The sequence below is a fragment of the Chlamydotis macqueenii genome, chromosome 8, assembly GCF_036417535.1.
Source record: "Chlamydotis macqueenii isolate bChlMac1 chromosome 8, bChlMac1.mat, whole genome shotgun sequence".
Classification (NCBI taxonomy): domain Eukaryota; kingdom Metazoa; phylum Chordata; class Aves; order Otidiformes; family Otididae; genus Chlamydotis; species Chlamydotis macqueenii.
In genome coordinates this window covers 18,873,430-18,894,821 of record NC_141563.1, presented here as the reverse complement: position 1 = coordinate 18,894,821, position 21,392 = coordinate 18,873,430, and the positions used below count along the sequence as shown (strand labels likewise).

The following is a 21,392-nucleotide window of genomic DNA, read 5'->3' as shown; positions in this document are numbered from 1 at the left end:
CCCTTCTATGCATTATGCCAATAGTCCTAGCTTCAATCTCTTCAAGAACTTTTCAGCTAAGCCCTAGAATTTCTGCCTGACTTTGCTCTAAAAGAAAGAGACTGTGTTGCTGGTAAGAAGGCATTTGTGTCCATTGTTGATTATTGCTAATTTTTACTGCCGAAGCGAAGTGTTCTGGATTACCATTTTTGAATTAAGATGTGAAAGAGGTATGCTAGTTTTGTGTGAAGTGGGACACCAATGCTGTCTAATGTTTACATAATGTATTTACTATCAGGACTTTAATGTACTCTGTAAGTAATTATTTAAAATATAAAATATTGTGATGAACATTGTTCCACTTCCAAAAGGCTTGAGAGTTGCAAAGGATTTCTTAGTGCTCTGCAAATGATCATAAATAGTCAGTCACCCTATGCGCTCCCATTTTGTTTGCTTAACTCTTGTGTTGAAGTGCAGGGGAATAATAGCTAATGTGCCGAAGTTCACAAGATGGAAGCACAGAGAGTAAGGTTGCTGTAGCTCAGCAGCTAAAAATGAAGGGACCTGGTAAACTAAGGAGCACTGCCTAATTTTTGGACTGTTACTAATGTTGTGTTTTTTTATAGAGGTAGAAACACCCCTTTCAAAAATGCCACTCCTTTACTTGTTAAAGAGATCTGTCCCCAGCATTTACTAAATTATGTGACACTAATCCTTTGTCTTCCTTTGCTTATACCTGGAGGAAAATCCATGTAGTAAGGTTCTCCAAGCAGTTGAACTTGATGTGGAGCCTGAACTTAACTGGAGTACAGAATAATGCTAGCCATGCTTATGTCTTCAGGATCACGCAAGTATCTTTACATATCTGCTTTTTAAAAACACAGCACTGCTAGTTTTCAACAATTTTTTGGTAGGCAGCGTCATGCATTTTTACTCTTACTTGCAGAAAGTGTGTTCTATTTATTATTCTATCTTATTTTGTACAAAGTAAATTGCAGGCAAAGATCTATATGCAGTGAATCAAGTAAGTATTGATTCTCTTGGTAATGTTAGTAATAGTAGGAACCTATGGTCATATTAGATAGTCATTTTGTCAAAAGCATCCTTTTTAGTTTGCATTAGGAGATTAATCACTTTTATGTGCTTCTCCTTCAAAGAAAAAAAAAATGGCTTGCAAAACTCCTAGAAAAAGAATCTTAAATTCTTTCATGAATGTGACAGTTGCATCTATTTGACCTTACTATTTTTACATCGAGTTGTATAGAAGCTTGTGGGCAGAGTACTGACTGCAAACTTAAATATGTGGCCTTTGGCATGTGTGAAATGTGGTGGCTACTCACAACATGTCTGCATATTTGCATCATGGGTACATATTTTTATGACTGGAGTCTGAATGAATCCAATTTTCAGAGGATAATGGAAATTTATTGGAAGTATAGGGATTGTTATTAGGCTCCATTAACAAAATTTAAAATAATAGATAGCTTCCTTTGCGGATATTTGGTTTGGACCATGATCTCTCACAAAATAGAAACCATCACTTTTTTTTTTTTCAACATATTATGGCAAAAAAACACCCCTACTAAAGACTAGGTCATGACTTGTTTTCCAGTGTTTTGCCAATTTTGTAGTAACTACAGAAAGTTTTAGCTGTTTTACTAACATGCTGCTGCTCTTGTCTCCAGCTTCTGCAGACTGTGACCCCATAAACTTCCTGTCTATAGAGATAGCTAATGCCTTAATTGATCATTAGTAGACTTTCAAAATGAGTTTCCATCTGCCAAAAGATTAAGTGTCTTGGGGAATTGACTTAGAGCATTTTGATGCATGGAGGATAAATGCAAGTGCCTGTAAAAAGCACTGCTAGACCACAAATCCTTGAAAAGGAAAAGTAATAGAAAAGATTTTTCCTCTGAGTTGTTTTTTCTCAAATAAGCGGCTTTTTTATATATCAGTGAGACTACATTAGCTCATTTTCAAAAACTAAAGAGCAAAATCTCATGAAAATGCTGAATTTAACCTTAGAACAAACCATGCAAATTTTGGCAGCTTTAATTTGCAATATATTTTTTTTTATTAAATGAGTTTAATCCAACTTTAAAAAACACATGCTTTGGGCCAAAAAATGAGAGAACTTTTCTACTAGCTGTACTTGAGAATAGTATGGAAAAACATCTCCATGTTTTATCAAAATTTTTTACAATTACAGGTGTTACTTCTCCTTGTGTTTTCTTTAAACTTTTGCTTTTCAGCTTATTTGGAGCGATTTTGACAGGTTTTCATGTTGCTTCTCATTTTTGTACAAGCCATTTTTGGGAAAACTTCTATCGTGATAACACAGTTGTTAGTACAGAAATAATGGCTTCTTTCTTAGGTATCTGAAAAATTAGTGCTATTTACCTCAGTTACGAGCAGTTCTAACAGGTAAGAATACCATTCTGCCTGCTTTAGAGGTGTCAGCATTGTTGTAGCAGAAGATACAGGAACTGCAGCTGTCCTACAGCAGTGACGAAAGATGGACGTGATTTGTGTTGCATAGGTTAGCCATCACACTTAGCTGTGGTTATGGGTTCTTTGTTGCTTTTGTCTTGTGATCCTAAAATGGACAACTGCAGTGATTTTTTGGCTCTTCCTAGTGGTCCTTTCATGCCTTCTAGAGTACATGCTTTTAGGACCACTTACACTTGCGGCACCTGGGACGGCAGGGTGGCTGGCGTGGAAATGATGGCAAAAAGATGTAGATGGATGTTCCAAATCGACATTTGTTTCACAATGTCCGTCTACTCCTCTCTTATTCACCACCTAGGTTAGAGGAAAACAAGTCTAAATGCACAGTTTTATATATAATCACTAGTGGTTGTTGATGCAACACCTAATTGATTTGGGCTATAATTATAGGGAGTGGAAAGCAAAGGATACTACTTTTGCAAATAACACTGGGAAGATTAATTTTACCTGTGTATGAAAGATTGCATTCTATTTACCTTGTCAGACAAAGTGGAAAATACTGGTATCATCAGTGGCATATGAATTTATGACAGGATGCTGGAGCTGGTTTAATATAAGCTGACTTTAAAAAGCAAGATTTTTTCTTTTGAACTTTATTTGCCACGTGTTGATGGGAAAGCATCCATTTAAAGATATGAATATGGCTAATGTTATTCTCTCAAACACTATAATGTTTGAAGAAATCATAAAAAAAAAAGAGAGATGAAAATAAGATCTTGACTTCCAATTTAATAATAATGGAATATGAAGGCCAGATTGTAACTGTAGAAGTTCATTTCAAATTTAAATATTTAGCATTTTCACTAGTCTGCGAATACAAGAAAATTTATTACATTAAGATGGAATTTAGATCTTTGACATGAAGCTGATATTTTCATAGTGTGAAAAATATCAAGCTGACATTATACTGTCTCATTTGATGACTTCCAAATGTCAGAGTGCAGTAACTTATTCATAGGGACCTCAATGTCTTGTGATAGTGTCAATTTAAGAGACATTTACATCGACTTTTTTTATTTAAACATGTAAAATGGAATATGCAAAGTGGATGAGGAGAAGGGGGGAAAGACCAGGGGCAAGAAAGTTCTTAATAATAGAATGAGGCACTTTCAACGCTAATTTCCACTGAAGCCTTCTGACAGCTGCATGGGCCACCACTACCTGGCAGGGCTTCTGACAGCTCCCGGCTTCTTACCCTCTGTATTATTTCCTTCATTCCCAGCTCGGCACTCGCATATTTCTTGTTATTTCAACAGAACTGGGGAATTAAAAATAGCATGATATACTTTCCTGAAGAAGTGAACCACCCATCCCTTGATTTTAAAAGTGATTTTGTAATAATGGCAGATATTATTTCTTGTGAGTGATTATACCCGGGAGTTAATGATGCCATTGGCTGCAGAAGGCCTCAGCCAGGTGGCCGTTAACAGGATTATGAAGCCACAATAGTTGAATACAAGCAGCATATTTTACTAAAATGTCCTTTCTGAGTGTGTGTGGCTGCACTTCAGTTGATCATCTACACCGCCGGGGACGATCACGGTGTTCTTTTCTGTGGGTTAGAGGCTGTCACGCCAAGCTGCACACCTAGGAACGGGGAAACCGCACCGCTTTCGCGGGTCGGCCATTTTGTCCGGCGCCGAGAGAGAGGGAGAGGCTCCCCCCGCCTGCGCCCAGCGGCGGCGCCACCCTCCATGAGGCGCGGGGCCGGGGTGGTGGCGGCGCCCCCTGCCGGCGGCGGGGCCCCGCCGCCGGCAGGGGGCGCCGCCACCACCCCGGCCCCGCGCCCGCAGCCGCGGCCATGTCGGAGCTGGCGCTGGAGGAGCTCTCGGCTCTCGCCGCCATCTACTGCGAGCCGGACGCCTGCGAGGTGCTGGCGGTTTCAGGTGAAGGCGGCCGCGCTGCTCTGCCGAGAGCCGCGGATCGTCCCCGCTCGGCAGGCTCTCGTCCCGTACCCGCGGCCCGGTCCTGCCCTGGCCCCGCTTCCCCCGCCACCGGCAGCACCGGCTTAACCCCTTCCCGTTTGCGACAAAGATGGGTGCTTCTTGCCGGCCCTGCCCTGCGTCTTTGCTGCTTTTGTAGGGGACAGATTCTAGCGGGTCCTGCTCGTTTGTAATTAGCGACGGCCTTAATTCCAGCTATTTGCGGGGTGTGTGGGAGCTTGCAGTGGGTAAGGAGCAGCAGCAGGAAAGGGCTGGCTGCTCTTTAAGTAAATAAGCAGTTGCATTTCACATGTGCAACAAGACCAGGTATTTATCCTGTAATACTTAATAGGGGTGCAGCTGTTGCTGTGTGTGAGAAGCCTTGGGTCATCTCTGTCTTTTTTTTGGGGGTAAGGTAACAATTTGGCCTTACAATGTGCTGAGTGCTCTCTGGCTTCAGCAATACACCTGCGGCTGTGGGTTTTACAGGGCTCTAAGGCTGATCTTTTGTGTTTGCTGTAGGTAGGCAGGTGAGAAGATTTGGAGTGCTTGCTCCCGTCAGCTGCCGGGTGCTGTAGGCTGGGAACGCAGTAACTGCAGACATTGTTACTCCACATTTTCTGCACCAGCCGTGGTGGCCACTGATCATAATGTATTTTTAAGAGATTACTTTTATCAGTCTGTGCTGTCACAGTGCTGTGATGATGCCCCGTCAGCAAGGGAGAGTAAATCTCAGTAGCTACAGTGTACAACAGCAGTTACACTCGGGCTTAAAGGAAGTGTCAGGTGGGATATGCAAGTGGTGCATGCCTGTGCAGATCCAGAGCGTAAGTACGTATTGCTTAGTGCCTGCCACAGATATGGCAACTCTCCTATGTATTTCTTGGAGTTATGTATATACGCACAGACAGAATATGCATATATTCTGTATCACTCACTGTTCCCTGGTGTCCTGGATGCTTTTTTAGCATGCTGCTCAGCTCCCCAGCACAGTGACGGCCAGCAAGCAGCTTCCTGCTGGGTGGACTGCAGTGAAGTCCTGCAGAATGCTGTTAAAAGTGGATCTGGTGGCCTGCCTTCAGGTTTTGTCTGCATGTGTATTCAGGGCAAAAGAACTGCAATTGATAAGGAAACACTTTTACTGTGAGGGTGACCGAGCAGTGCCACAGGTTGCCCAGAGAGGTTGTGTAGTCTCCATCCTTGGAGACACTCAAAAGCCATCTGGACGTGGCCCTGCAGGGAGGTTGGACAAGATGCCCACCTCAACCTCAACCGTTCTGTGATTCTGTAAAAATAACTTTTTGCTGCTTTGGTGTGAAATTACATGTGGCTGCTCTTGAGTGACTCACTTGAACTAAAAAGTTACTAAGAAATTAATTGAATAAACCTCAAACTTTTATGTGAAAATAGTTGTTGAAATAGATTCACACAGAACAGCAAGCGGTTACTTGAAAAGAGGACTTTGTGTCTAAACAGCCTCAGAGGGACAAAGACCTTAGAGTCTGCATGCAGCACAATTAACTGGAGTAATGTAAAAGCAGAATTGTTTTGTGTCTAGATCTGCATGACACACCTCTTGCTCTAGTGTAGGCAGGTAGTTCTGCCATTTTATTTTTTTTTTATTGATATTTAGAGGTGTATTTTTAAAATATGGTGGATGAAATGTTTTGGCTGAGTTTTATTTTCTTAAAGTAAAAAAGTTCAGAAATGTTATTTCAGGCATAGTTTGAAAATACAGTATCCAGGCTTAACAGCTTAATGTTTATTTTTAAAAATGTGAACATATCTGAACATTGCATATGCACGTCTGTTCCTCCAAATCTGTTAAACAAATGTATGCACATTCTTCTCTGTGCTTCATCTACAGAAAAATGATTTTGTGTTTATAAGTAACTGGGATGTAAAAGGCTTAGAAACCTTCCTGGAACATAAAGTGAAGCGCCATGAGTACATAATGGGAACAGGCTCTTATTTTTATATTGATGTTATGTGACCTTGCAGGGCCTTTTGCCAGACTGTGTTCATAATACATGAGGATCGTGCGTATCTGGTGAATTTCCATTGTTTACTGGAATTCAAAATATTATTTACAACTGTGATTGCTGGTAGTTTTCTTATTTTGGGATCTACTTCTCTTTTACTTTGAAGCTACAGAATCCTTTAGTTTGTATACAATTAACTTTTGCTGTATTCATTAGCTTACGTTTGCTTTATTTCTTCAAACCGTGTAAACTGTAATTGACAAATGATGCACAAAGTAACTTCCAGTAAGAGTCTTATGTTATGCTGTCTCTAACATGTTAAGAGTAATTTGTGAGTAGATCCACAGGATCAAAAGGGAGGCCACTGGGAATTTACAGTTTTGAGGAATGTAAGAAAATGCTTTTGCAGATCTCTTGGTATGCTAAAAACTTTGGCTTTCTGGGATTTAACAATGAAGTATTCAGAGTGTAAAATATGTTCTTATCAAAACCAATGTGTTGATGAATTTAAATAAACTAATTACAGCATATCTTTTTGCCTTATATATCTATTTACAGAGATTAGTGTTACAGATAGAAATCCATAATTTACTTGTTAATCTGTTCTCTTCTGGTTTGCTCACCAAACTTGCTATAAAAATACATTTATATATTCTAAACTTGTACATTAGTAGGTGCCATTTTCTGAATTTAAGAATAGACTGCATGTGTTGCATAAAATGCCTTTGGGCAGGAGAGGAGGGGGATATCAGTCTGGTTGACATGGAACGTAAGAAAAAATCTGAAGTATGCTAGAGCTAAATATACTGGTAAGCATGCAGCTATGGGGGAAAATGAGTTAAAATGTATTGAGTTTAGTCTTGTTAGCACATTAAATCCCAACAGAACGATCATACTCAACTTTTTATTTCAGAAATAATCACCATTTTGCTGTGAAGACAACTCAGAGACCTTGTAGCGTGTGCAAACAAAGGAAATATTTCTTTAGAACCTCGTTACGCAGGGCAACGATAGTTCGCTCTTTGTTCTGCCAGCTGTCTGCAGCACTGACGCAGAAAATGGACGCTGGAATGTTTAAATAAACTTTAGATACTGTATAGCCCCACAAACATTTTTGAACCAATTTTCCTTTTTAAATGTAAGTCTGAAGCAGATGTAAATGAGCACGGCTGGGCTTTTTGCGATGGCTCAGGGTGATACACCTTGGGATGCGAGGCTGCGCAGCTTCCTTCGGATTAGTTCATCATCACAGGGAAAGGTGTGAGATTGTTGCAGGCTTAAGAATATGATCAGTGCAGCAGGAGGCCCTCGCCGAAGGGGCAAGGTTGGCCTGTCTGTTTATCCCTCAGTTACTTCTGAGTTGGTGAGATCTGTTATGACAAGCTAGTGAAAAAATCCTAGGAGGATTATCAGAAAGGTAACATGCTTTTCTGTCACTGTAGTTAAGCTGGCAATAGAGCAGTATTCTTCAACTCATTTCTAGGCTGTGCATTTGAAAATTTATTGACAACATAGTTTAAAATAAAGTGATTCACAGGCAGGAATAGAATAATGTTAATACTGTTCAGCCAAATGCAGTTTGCCTTCAGCTGGTCGTGTACCTGGTGAGGCTGCCCTGTGGAAGGGGCAGCTGGAAGGAGGTGGGTTGGCAGGCACTGTCTGTGTGCGGTGCGATGCTCAGGTGTGTGTGGAGAACCTCCGTGATGGCCAAGAGAGTGCTGGGGGTCCCAGGAGGTGCAGTGCAGGCTTTTATTGTGGGTTTGATTATGTGTACCAAGCCTAGCATAATGTCAGAGGAGCTATCCTTGCTGGTGCCCAGTAAGAAATATTTGTCAGGGCAGCAGAAGACAGAGAGTGGACTGGGAAGGCTTGAGGTCCCCCTGCGTAGATACTGCCTGTGAGCAAGTGTCACGTGCTGCCAGATGGACACTGTGGAGGCTGGAGTCTCTTCCGAGGCTGGTGTGTTTCTGAGGAATAAGCTTGCCATAAAAATAGTCTGGAACCTTTCATAGGGTCTTAGAAGACTGAAGATGAACTCCTTTTGGCAAAGGATGAGGCTTTGGTGCACACTGCCTGTAGATATGGGCATGGTTGGGTGTAATTTTATTTAATTCACTGGATTTGCATCCACTGCTTTCGGCACTGAATTTCTCTCTGTTTAGGTAGCGATAGATTGTAGATGTTTGGAGACTTCTTTATAGTAATGCTAGAGTTTGATTATTTGGTTTGAAGGGTTTGCTTATTTTGTGACTGCTCCGACCTAGAGAATTCTTTGTATGACACAGGAAGGAGGTTTGGAAACAAGCCCTTGGCTAAGCTCTCTAAAGTGCTTCTGTGTGTCCAAGTCGCTTTTAGGTTCTTTCACTCATTTGGTAGGGTTCAATTGTAAAATCATAGAGAGCACTGAGGTTGGTTAGTGGCATCAGCAATACTAATCAAACATAATTCAACTGACTGTCATGTAAAGGAAGGTAGGATAAGGTAGGGGGAGAAGAAGGCAAGTCACTTCAAAAGAGCTCCTCTGAAACTCAGCTCTGCTCTAATCTGCCTTTCAAATCTGGCTTCTCCTGCCCTCATAGAATGAATCAACCTGACATTTTAGCAATTTTTTAAAGAAAAGGGATGAAGTGTTTAGAGTGCATCAAAGGGGTAAAGCAGAGAACATCTGAAGAAGATCATCTTTTATCTGATACCCTTTTTCTTCATGGCAGAGGAACAAAAGTAGGTTAGGTCTTTGTCCCCATGTTTCACTTTAGGAAGTTTGGTATTGTTTTTCTGTGAAACATGTTTTAGTCAAGAAGGTTTTATTGGAGGAATTACTGTGCATAACTTTAACATTTAGAGTCTTTGATGACGTGATTTATCAGGAGGATGTGGTCTTTTGCCCTTCCTGCTGCATACTATATATGTCCTTTTCACTCTGAAAACAGTTTTGTTCTAAAGTAGACCAACAACAGATTTTGAGTAGATATGCAGATATATACACACATATTTATATAAGTATATGCACATATATATGGATGGATGTAGTATCTAGGGTCAGATGTACAACAGAGAAGTTTTCATCATGTCAGTGCAACTGTTTGTAGAGCAGTTGGAAGAAAAGAATTAAGTGTATTTTTTCTGAAGGTTGTAGCAGACAAAGAATCTGACCTTTTTATTTCCAAGTCTCTCTTTAGTGTGGAACTGCTTTTGAGTATCTGTCTTAAAAAACATTCAGTACAAGTCTATTTGCCTTGTGCTGGTATTGATGTTAGAAGTCTTACAGATTTCTGTAGGAGCACAGTTAGGGCAGTGCTGAGTCCATCCAGAAAAGTCTCTATTTTTGGCTGTCCTTGCTGCTACTATTGAGCTGTAGAAGCTGACTTAAGTGTTTCTAAGAGAGGTGATTCTTTATTACAGACTTGTCTAGACTTTGAAAGAGCCAAAAGGTGTGGATGCTTTTTAGAATGTGTTAATAACTTTCCTTCTAGTATGATATGGAAGTGTTTCATTTCAGGATTCCCTGCAAGTATAGCTTGAGCCACGGTTGCAACCCCCCGCCCTGCAAAAAACTCCCCACCCCTTATTTCCTATGGAATGGCAGGCATTTGAGTTGAATTGTTAAAGAAAATAACATGACTTAGTAATATATATATATTTCAACTTCAAGCAAACTATTAATGTTTATTTTTTTATCCTTTCCAGAGACGCATGGAATCACATTTAGAATTCAAATCAGTGTGAAAGAACTACTGGATACAGATGTACTTTTAAAGCTGTTATTTCATTTACCAATCAATTATCCATCAACTCTACCAGATATTTCTGTTAGCTCAGACCAGCTTACAAGGGCCCAGTGTATGGATGTGAAAGATAAATTACTTGAACAAGCAAAGAAGCATCTTCCTGAACCCATGGTACACGATCTGATCCTTTGGATACAGCAACATCTTAAATATGTCATTAAGCAATCAGCAAGAGTTTGCAATGAAAAAACTATTTTGTCAAAAGGAGCAAGTACAGAGAATGGTATCTGGATGCTCCTTTTGCATTTGGATCACATGACAGCGAAGGCAAAATACGTCAAAACTGTGGAAAAATGGGCTTCAGATTTAAGGCTGACTGGAAGACTGATGTTCATGGGCAAGATAATATTGATTCTTCTTCAGGGTGACAGGAGCAACATTAAGGTGCAGGAACAATGAATGTTGACTAGTTCTATCGATTTACCACTGAGACCTATGTGTCTAAATATTTTGTGTGTGTTTTTCTAAGATTAACAATTTTGGAACCAGATTGATCATTAGGAGAGTAGGAAGGCCCAACAGCTTTATTCTGTATTTAAGAAAAATTCTGTGAGAAAGAAACCAGTGATACCTGTAGACCTGTGGCCTGTGTTGCTTTGCTTCCCACTGTAATTACAGCTCTGTATTCCCTCTCTTTCCTAACTGTAGTATGCCTAGGCTCAGAAAAACAGAAAATTGCCCCAGAAAAAATGCCCCAGAAAACGGAAAATTTGTGATGAGAATGAGAAATTAATAACAGACGTATTTTTACCTCAAAACGAACTGTCTTTTTCCTTGCCATAAACCACATGGTGTTCCTAGCGCATGCCTGGGCTTTGAACTTCTTGCCTGTAGTTACAAACTCCCACTGCATTAGGCAGCTTTTTGTGGTGATATTGGAGGAGAATGTTTTGGCTTTTCAAACTCGTGTTCTCTAGATCGCTTAAGCCTGTGCTTAACTTCAAGCTGATGAATAGAAACAGCCAAGCACTTTTGGGGATGGGCACTTTCAAAGTTTGATTGCTATATTCTGAAAAGAATCTGTGGTGGTTTAGCCCTCGTCACCACACAGTTTCATACAGATTTTTGCGTTTTACGAAACTTCGAAGATACTAGATGACATTTAATATTTTGTTCTTTTTTGTCATTTAGGAGTACATGATTCTTCAGAAAACTTCGAAGGTAGATGTCGACTCAAGTGGAAAGAAATGCAAAGAGAAAATGATTAGTGTACTGTATGAGACAAAAGTACAGTCACAGCATAAAAGGTATAATTTAGTACTGTTGTGGATAGAAAAGTAACAGAATCGATAATTACATTCTGACAAATGTAGACATGTTCATGAGTTTCCCTTTTACAATGTAGGTTTCAGACGTTTGAAGTCAAAGAATATTCAACACTGGATGCGCTACAAAAGGAATTTGAAATTGCAGGACTTACAACTTTTTTCTCTGAGTTTGTGCCTCCTCTCTTAAAATGAAATTAAAAGAAAACACTGGACTCTCAGACCAAAGCAGTAGTTGGCTGCAGATGCTGCTGGAAGATAAAAGGACTAATTTGACAAACAATGTTAAAGCTTTTCTGTAAAAAATGCCAGAAGTAGCCATCCTCTTGCAAGATGGAGATGGCAGTTCAGACATTAATAATTGATAATTTTTGTACATTTATTTATTGATAAATTTTTCCAAGGAACGTGGAGTTAATTGTGATAATTGCATGGCAAGCATGAGAGATTGGGAAGAAGTCATATTAAAATAACCATCTTCTAGGTAGACTCTGTTTTGCGGTCTCTGTTTTTCAATGTTGTTTTTTTTTTATCTCCCATGGTAGTGGTTTTTCATAATGGCCTGGTAGAAAGCATGATTAGTTTTGCTTTGAAAGCTTATATGAACGTATTTCTGTACAAAGCATAGCAAACACAGATTTCAATGTGTGAGGACACCATATACTTAATATCCCTTAGGTGTTAATCTGTTAACTTTTCCTTCTCCATTTATTTGATTATAAATGCTAGACTGTTGATTTAAAGAAAAAGTTCGTGTAACTTGGGGCCTGAAAAAACTTAGAAGTGTCTTTTTGAATGTTAGTTGTTATTCTAAAATGTATAAAAACTTCCAAGTGGAGAATTTAAATGGATTAAAAAGCTAAGGCAAAGCCAATTGTAATATTCTGTTTAATAGTTTACAAATTCCTTTTTGTACTTTATCTGGTTTTACTGTCTGTGCATCTTTAGATATCTTGAATCAATTAAACTGTCAGAGCAGTATGTATACAGACTTCAGTCTTCTGTCTCTCAAGACTTTTGTCAAGTCTGCTGTCATTTTAGAAGCTGGTAAGTTTTAACTCCCTAATAAAATTCCCCTACCTTTAGCATTTTTTTGATTAGTCAGCTGTCTTGGCCAAGTTATAATTTTTTTAATCACTAGTCTGTGTTTTACTTCAGTTTAATGTTACAAATTACATACATTATTTATACAAATTAAGTTGTGCAAGTTCTGTTCAGCTAGGAAGAATTGGATGCTTATTTCTTGTAATTACTAATGTCCTTTGGTTTCTATTTTACCTGATACCATTCTCTAGCAAGACTAGATAAATTTTCTAGTAGTAACAATTTTGAAGTAATGAGTTTCTCAGTAACCAGCAATGCCATTTAAATTGATTTTAGTGTGTAGGTAAACGTGTGCTTTGCTGCTCTCTCAAACTCAGTCTCAGAAGGCAAATGTCTCATGTATTCTTTGTTAACTTAATAGATTTGATCAATTCAGTGTAAATTAATTTATCTTCATAGTACTGGGGGAAGTCTGGTACAATTTGGTTAGTTCCTGTGGTGTGGTTTGGCAAATCATTATGCAAGACATTTTCATTTCCAGCTTCATACTCAGACCATGAGATCATACCTCTTTCTTTATGTATACTAGAAAAGCAACTAAAGCAAACAATTAAGATTTTTAGGTCTTACTATTTGAGATATCAAATGCATAAATAGACTATTTGAAAGTTTCTTAAGTTTCTAATGAGTTTGGTAATTTTCCTCATAAGGAGTGTCTCAAATCGTATGTTGCATGTTATTTTATGCACGGAAGCTTATTTAATGAGACAGTAGCAAAAGCTCTTCTTACAGAGTCTTTTGTGTGTAGCACATACAAGCACAGAAAACAGACTGAGTTAAACAGGTTTTAAAAATCTGTTCTATATTCTTTTGAAATGGCTTCCTGAGAGAAAGGAAATCTAATTTTCTATCATTTTAAGTGTATGTGGAGATGAATTTTTACTTTTATAAAGAAGAATAAAACAGAAATATCTTTATAATATTAAGGTAACACATTTTAAATTATAGTTCTCAGAATTGAGCTATTCTCAGTGAAAATATCTGTGTTGGAAAATTGTGTGTCTGTGTAGTATAAAGTCTTGAAAAGATGCAGAAGTTCTCTCCCTGTGCTATGTGATAGATCTGACAAATATCAAAACCAAGAAAAGGCCTATGCATGTACAGCATAAGGAAATGTAATCAGTATCTCTCTGAAAATCTTAATGTTGTAAGGTTTTGCCAGATGGATTTTATGTCCTCAGACAGGTCTTTACTTTAAAATGTTCCACTTTTCTGGAAAGAGAATAGCAAGCTACTTCAGCACAACCTATATCACATCTTGGCCGTGAAAGTCTAGTCGGGGCCTTATCCAACATGCTTATAAATCAGTTGTGTATGCTTTCTGTTGATTTTGGGAATTGCACTGAGTTGTGTGCCTGATCATGTGATCTCAAATGGCATGTGACTGCAAAATAATTGAGGCATACAGTTGTTGTGGTCATCTTTCTTGCAGGATTGGATGCAGACTCTCCAACTTTTTCCTCCCTATTATGACAGCTACTGTAGTTAGCTGCGTAAGAAAGGCCGTTTGTAGGGTCAGTGGTTGCCAGTTGCGCTTGGATATAAACTCATGTATTTTCTTGAATATTATTGACTGATGCTTTCTTGGTTAACTATATGGTCAAAGCTAGCATTCTGCAACAGCCAATTTAAAAAATAAAAAAAAAATTAAAGAGCAAATGACAGTTGGGTAAATTGCAGCTTACAGCTGATCTGTGGTCATCTTCCTGACAAATGAGGTTGTCGTAAGAAGCTAGATGATTTCTGTATTTCAGGAATTGTAAAAAGCAGTTTATACAATAAATTTTTATCATTGTTGAATTTGTTACTTACTAACTTACGTTGGACAAATCAACAAGTCCAGTGTAGGAAAGGACTGGTTTTTTTTTTTTTTTTTTTGCTTGGTTTGATGTGCTTCAGGAGAATTACAAATCTGATCAGCCTGATACTGTTCAGACAGCAGAGAACATGAAAACTGATGTCAGTCTGATTGTGTCAAAGCAAAGGCTTTTCCCTACCCATCAATCAATCACTTATTTTGAAGGGTAGGAGGATGTCTCGTATTCAGACAAGTAAACAGTATTTTTAAAGATTGTTCTTTTGGAAGGATGTTGCAACTGTCTGTTAACTGATGGTTTGTTTGCGTTTATTGTAAAAAGAGATGGGTGAGCCTGTGAGCCCCCTGGGTCACAAAAGTCATCCAAATGCGTACTGTGGTGCATGTTCTGCCCTCCAAGGGAACTGAAGCAGATACAGAAGAAGAAAATACAGGGAAACAAAAGTCAAAACTCCTGAGAATTGTTAAAGAAGTGTCTAAGAAGTTAGTGAAGTGTATATATCTGTCAGAATCAGACAATTCAATTGCAAGGAAAAGGAAATATACAAAGAAAAAATGGTTTAACAAATAAGAAGCTAGCTTTCTTGTGGATATTGTATTATAAACAGTTCTTTGAACAGCATGGTTAGTAAAGCCTCGTTTCCTGTGGACTTTCTTGTTTCTAAACAATTGCGCACATGAAGACTTTCTTGCAGAAGAGACATTCATGATGGTGCTCTCCCAGGTGAGTTCCTCAGTGCCTGATATTGATTGTGCCCTCTGCATAAAGCATTAAAGTATCAATAGCCTTTTTCTTCTCTGCTACCTGTTTTCATCAAAGTTTTAGGAACTTGGTTTCTTTCAGGCTGTTAACCTCTCATTTTAATTGAAATGAGTTGAATTCAAAAGTTCTAGAATAATTTTGTAGTATAATTATGCATGCTTCTGTACGGACAGTACAGCTGCGTCACCGTAGTTTCCTTTGAAAATCAGGCTAAAATGAAAACTGTTGCAATAGAACTGACTACTTGAAGAATCAAATTTTTAGGACAAAACTGAAGTTTAATTGGTCCTTTTGAATCCCTTGGTTTATTAAGTGTGAAGAAAACAAAAAATGGGTTAAGAAAGAAAGATACAGAGAAATAGGAGCAAAAAAAAAAAACCCCAATGTCATCCTTATATGCACAGTGGTTTTTACATGAATGCATTGCATCCAAAGCATCTGTTCTGATCTGGGAGAGATGTGCTCGATCCTCAGAAGGGTGTGTGAAATCGCAGTTGAATGAAAGCCTTGGGTGGGCATCTGCCAGTCTCTAGAAGAGATGGCGCTGGCTGTGTCAGGCAGGTTTGTTGGTGAATGGCATGCATACCCTTTTTCGCTTCTTTCGTATGATTTATGAGCGTCATACATCTGCATTTTCTATGGTATGAGAAGAAGGATGGTCTGGTCATCTGAGGAGCTATTCTCTCTCATTACCCTTTGTGCAGCAAGTGTAAACTGAAATAACCAAAAGGGCAACGTGAGATCCGGATAATTTTTACTATTACGTGTAACATCAGGTCTTGCTACATATATGTTCCGCTGTTGTGGCAGAGTAGTGATGTCTGTGCAAACAAGGACATTGGAGTGCTAACATTAAATTACTCCATTCTGGAAGAAATCGGTCTTTCTACAGTTTAATTTTTCAGTATCATTGCTGACCACCATTGTGACCAAGGTCCATAGATAAAACCATCTCTGTAGTGATGGAGGAGCAAGAATAAAACTCCCTTCTTTTCTGTATTAATCTTTCAAGGCGTTATTTATAGCATTAATATCTACTATTTGTATTTAAGTGTTTTTATGATAGTCTCTTGGAAAGATACCTTTATGAGCAGCACATACTGTGAAGTAGCGTGCCATTCAGGAGAATAGCATGACTTCAGGGGAAATAACTTGAAGTTTCAGAGGAGAGAAATACTTTTAATGGGGGACATGGTCAGTATTGGGAATTTGCTAGCTTTTTTTACTTATTCAATCTCATTAAGATTATAATTCTTGCATCCTGTCCCCCTCCCTGCTCCCCCTCCTTTTTACTTGCTGTTACAGGGAGGATGAGACACTGAGAGAACTCATATATGAAAATCCTTGACATAATCAATTTTAAAAAATTGACAATACGTTTGATTGTTTTGTGAATAAGGCTAATTTTTGTGGTTTTATAGTTCTATCTCATTTTCCTATAAGACTATTTTTTTCCTATTTCTGTGTGAAAAAAATACCGAGACTAGTATAAATTATATTCAGAAGTACTGTAATGAGCCTGAAGAAACTTCATAGTGGAAAAATATTTTGTTTACATTGTTTCTTTTAAAAATAGTTTAATAAACTCTACATACGGATGATTTAAAACCTAGTGTCTCTTGAACAGCTTTATCTGTGAAAGTACAAACATAATCATGTTATAGTTCATTTGAAATAAGATGATGAAATGTTGCACACACTGTTTCTCCCAGAGTCTGAGACTGAAATTGCTTATATTGTGAAATAGTGCAATTGCTGGAATCAACTTTCATATATCTTACAGTAGTATTAAGCATTATCATCCTGTCTCTTTGTGCATAACACATGGAACACTGGCAGCACTCTGTTCTGGTTTATATTTTCTATGTTTATTTAATTTTATGTTATCTTATGCAAGAGTTATGATTGTTTATAGGCTTAATTACAGACATAAATGGGACTTGAAATGTAAATATGCTAATAGCATTTTGCAGTTATTGTTCTGTGCTATTTTCATATATTGGCTTTTATATCAATATTACGTTGTGTTTTCTAACAGCACAGTATTAACCTGCAGTGAAGAGAACTCTTCAGAGTGACAGGAAAATTTTCCTAGAAGACACATTAGCTTAAGGAATTCTTTGGACTCTAAAAGTGAATGCCTTAGCATTTTCAGTTAATTATGCATTCAGGTGCTTTAATTTTATGCTAATAAGGTAATAACCATTACACATTTGATTTTTTTCATGTTTCTTACAGTAATACAAGTAATCCGTTTGTATCCTGCATTAGAACACAGCTGATCGGGGAATTGGGGTCAATGTTTTGTTAGTATTTCCCATTATAAATATCTGTGAGTCATTAGATGTATGCGTTGTTACCTATTGTAACTTGAATGCAAAGAATCATTTTAGGATGCAACTTGATGCAAAAGATCTCTACATGAGACCCGTAACTCTACTTTGTGCTCCTTTTCCTATTTTCACCTTTTATGTTCCCGCAAATAAGAAATGAAGGCTGATTTATAAGGGAAGTAGTCAAATGATGACTGTTTCCTTGAGCTGAACTTAACAGGCCAACTCACTGTGTTACAGCAGATCTTGGTCACTGCGGGCTGGAGATGGGGTACTCTCTAGGCCTTTATGGGACAGCTTTTGGCAACACTTAACTGCTTCACTGGAGCCATTAGCTGGATATTTCTTGAGCTTTATGTAGAGAATCCAGGGAGCTAATTTCACCTATGCAGAAAGCAAATGGTTGACTGCTGCTTGATCTGAGCTTTGCATCAGGAGAGCAGCCGGGTACTTCCATTTTCGTGCCACAGGGGCTAATAACCTAGAGTTTGCACTTGTGCTAGTCACAGAGAGCACTGCAGAGCAAAATCAGTGCCACCATTTTAAGACTGAAGGCGCTAAAACCAATGTACCTTTACCATTCAGGGATGCACTTAGAAAAAAATCAACGTAAAATGATTTTGTTGGTCTCTGATCGGTCACTAATCTGTAGTACTATACAGAGGCAGGGTACCTTTCAGTCAAGATCATATAAAAAGCAGTTCTTTTTTTAAAGTAAAATAACTGAGTTACTTGCGAGAACACTGTCCACGTGAGGTGCTGCAGAGCAGCTGAGCTGCGTAGATAGAGCTATGCCAGAGGCTGATTTTTATTTGGTAGGAGTGGAGGTGTTAGAAAGGAACAGACAGCAATAAAAACACTGGTGATGTGGCTCTCAAGCCAAAAGAAAGGGGTTTTTTTTTTGATTGATTACTCTCTGGAAAGAGGGTTGGGAATATGAGCAAAGAAATGGCTACTATATCCAAGCTTCAAGTAGAAATGCCTGAAATAAATACGCAGCTTCACTGTAATTTTGTTTTTACCAGAAACGACGTGTAGAACTGAGAACAAGTAATGGAAGTTTTCATGGGTATAGAGATGAGTAACCTCACTCCAGAGCTGTAGGCTGTCTGCAAAGGAATTAGAGCAATTCTTAGAAATTTTCCTCAAGTGACCCAGGGGTGACAGAGGCTTTGTTGAGGCAACAACCTCCAAAAGTCTTATAAGACAAGGAAACCAGGCTGTCATACCTCCGGGTTTTTGGGAAGATTGATGGAAGAGGTGTTCAGCAGCTCCCAGGAGCAGATTATCTGCCAAATATGGACATTCTGGAAAGCAAGGACTAGTAAGGTTGACAAATCACTTTTGGAAAACATAAAAAAGTTCACTTACATGTGGAATCAGAGAACATAGGTAAGTGTTTAATTTGATGAGACTTTTTCTGCATTGATATTGTAGAGACTTGGTGTGGAGATGTTAGATAGTCCTTGCTCAAATAGCACGTAATGTCTTGAGAGGCTTACGTATTTCAGTCCCACATCAATGATGAGGATTGTTTTGGATGATAATGGTGGTCAGTGGCATTACAAGATTGAAGTGTGGCAAACCTATTCCCAGTCAAGGATTTGCTATGGGATTAAGAGCCACCACGTAGGTATGGGTTAGACAAGACATCTAACCAGAGCAAAAATGGGAGGGAAAGAATATACTCCACTGGAATGGCTGCAGGAGTTCCAGAAAATCACGTTTCTGAGGTACTGGTGTGGCAAAGGAGGATGTCAGGGTTACCTTTGCATTGACAAGGAGCTAAGTGCTAGAAACTCAGCTGGGTGTGAGAGTGTTGGTCAGAGTTTCTGGGCTCTGTGGTACTTGCAGAGTGTCTGGAGCTTGGCACAGAGTGTGTCTTCCCTGCCAGCCATGCACCACGTTTGTTTTGGTTGTTTGTTTTTTTCTTTTCCTTTAAAGACAGCTGCAGAAAGGGAGCTGGAAGCTGCTTGCTATGGAATCTGTTATTTATTTCCTACAATACTAATTTAAAGATGCTACATATTTCCTTCAGACTATTTTTGAAGAATCAGGGAAATGCTTTTTAAAACAAAGAAAGGAACAGTGATAAAAACTCAGGAGAAACTGTTAATTTACATACTGGTGCTGTAAAAAAAAAAAAAAAAAGATTGTAACAAGAAGGATGATCATAAAGTGGAGGGGAATAAAGACATGTCCCCAAACCCGTCCAGAGTTGCCATCTCTCCGAGCTCCCGGCGGAAGCTGATGCTAGTGCTGGGCAGAGGAGAACAGATATCTGTGCGGCAGTGCCCATTGCTGGCACTAAAGAGCTCTTCGTCAGGAAAAACTGGGGACAGCTGAAGGCAAAGACAAAGCTTGGAAGTAAGGCAAGCACGCTGACAATTTTTAAGGTCTCAGCTTTTAAACGGCCATGGAAGCTGGGCTATGTGATGTGTAACAGTGTTTGTAATGCCCATGGGAGCACTGATACTGGCTCAGAAATATGTATTTAACTGCTCAAATCTATTGGAAAAGGTAAATAAATTGAAACCATGTAATCAGTTCCAAAGAAGAGGGTCACTGAGGAAGGTGAGGCTGTTCAGCACTGGGGAGCGCTGGTTTTGAAACCTGGACAGTTGGAGTATTCTCAGTAGCTGGGATAATGAAAAGCTAATAGCTGGGATTTTTTTTTTGTAGTTACTAATAATAGCTGTGTAAAAAAGGGAAATAATTGATTCTTGCTCTTGTAGTTTCTGGATTTTTTTTTTTTTGCTGTAAATTCATTGCTAAGTTGAAACAAATGAGTTGTGGATAATTGTTTAGCAGCAAAATAAAAAGTTTTCCTGCATTTAGGTAGAATGTGAGATTGAAAGTCCTAAGAGAAGCTTTAGCTGAAGTAGGAATGGGTTACAGCTTACTGAAAATTTCTTATTAAGAGCAAATCATTAAAAGTGGAGCAACAAATGTTACAAAATTTTAGCTGCTGTGGAATAAACTATCACAGAGAAAGATGTGGCTGTATGTAATTCCTGTTACTCAGTATTTTGAAGGGACTCTTAGGAGTAGCAGCAACGGGGTCTAAGATTTTTTCTGGATGGAAATAAATCGTTTTTTTTTTTTTTTTGCTGTGTGTTTTTCTTTTTTTTTTTTTTTTGTCCCCTGAGCCAACAGCAAGAAATTCTATGTATGCCATTTTCCATGAAGGGGTAAGACAACTTTTAGCAAATCTGTAGGTCTCATTCATAAGTTAAAAAAAAAAAAAAACAAACCCACAAACAAACCTGAAACACACACACATGGAAATACTAAAATCTTTCTAAAGGATTTTGGTTCTTTGTCTTGAACAGAAGACTTTTTTTTCTTGTCTAAGAGACTTATTTTTGTAGTGGCCAGTAGCAAGCAGGAGCGGAAGCAGAGGCCTGGGAAAAGATGACTTTCATGGCAAAACATAGCTTGTGGCAATCTGAAGTAACAGCTCTCAGGTTGTGCACGGTTGTATTTGAGAGACTGCTGTCTGCACAGGTAAGGAGTGAGTTTTGGTTTTGTTTTGTTTTGTTTTGTTTTTTTTTCCCATTAAAGCCAGAGGGGATGCTGGTATCTGCTAAAACCTTTGAAGAAGAACAAATGTATGAGAACAAATAACAGTAAACCGCAGGTCATCGCTCCAGGTCAAATATGGTGTGAGTTGTTCCAAAAGCTAGTAATTTCCCTTTGGATACACAGTAAAAGGGTGGATTTTCCAGTGATGAGCAGAAAACTGAGGCTCCACAGAAATAGGAGGCTTTGGCAGTTCTGGAAAATTATTGCACTGTGTGGTAAAAATCAGAAATGTACAGAGGTTAGCAGGCTGCTCTTCCCCTGGTCCATTTTGTGCCACAGCCCCTTTTGCACTGAACCTGGGTAGGAGAGCAATTTAAAGGGCTTGTGTAGTGATTGGCTTATGGTGG

At 38.7% G+C, this 21,392-nt stretch overlaps 1 protein-coding gene across 1 annotated transcript; it reads left to right on the top strand.

Annotated features, from left to right (window-relative positions):
* The first annotated feature begins 4,239 nt into the window (after nucleotides 1-4,239).
* On the top strand, nucleotides 4,240-14,346 carry RWDD3 (RWD domain containing 3). The gene is made up of 4 exons (XM_086753525.1): nucleotides 4,240-4,373; nucleotides 10,079-10,563; nucleotides 11,311-11,426; nucleotides 11,525-14,346. The coding sequence occupies exons 1-4, from the start codon at nucleotides 4,289-4,291 to the stop codon at nucleotides 11,637-11,639; spliced, it is 801 nt and encodes a 266-aa protein (XP_086609651.1). The 5' UTR covers nucleotides 4,240-4,288; the 3' UTR covers nucleotides 11,640-14,346.
* Nucleotides 14,347-21,392: the final 7,046 nt, after the last annotated feature.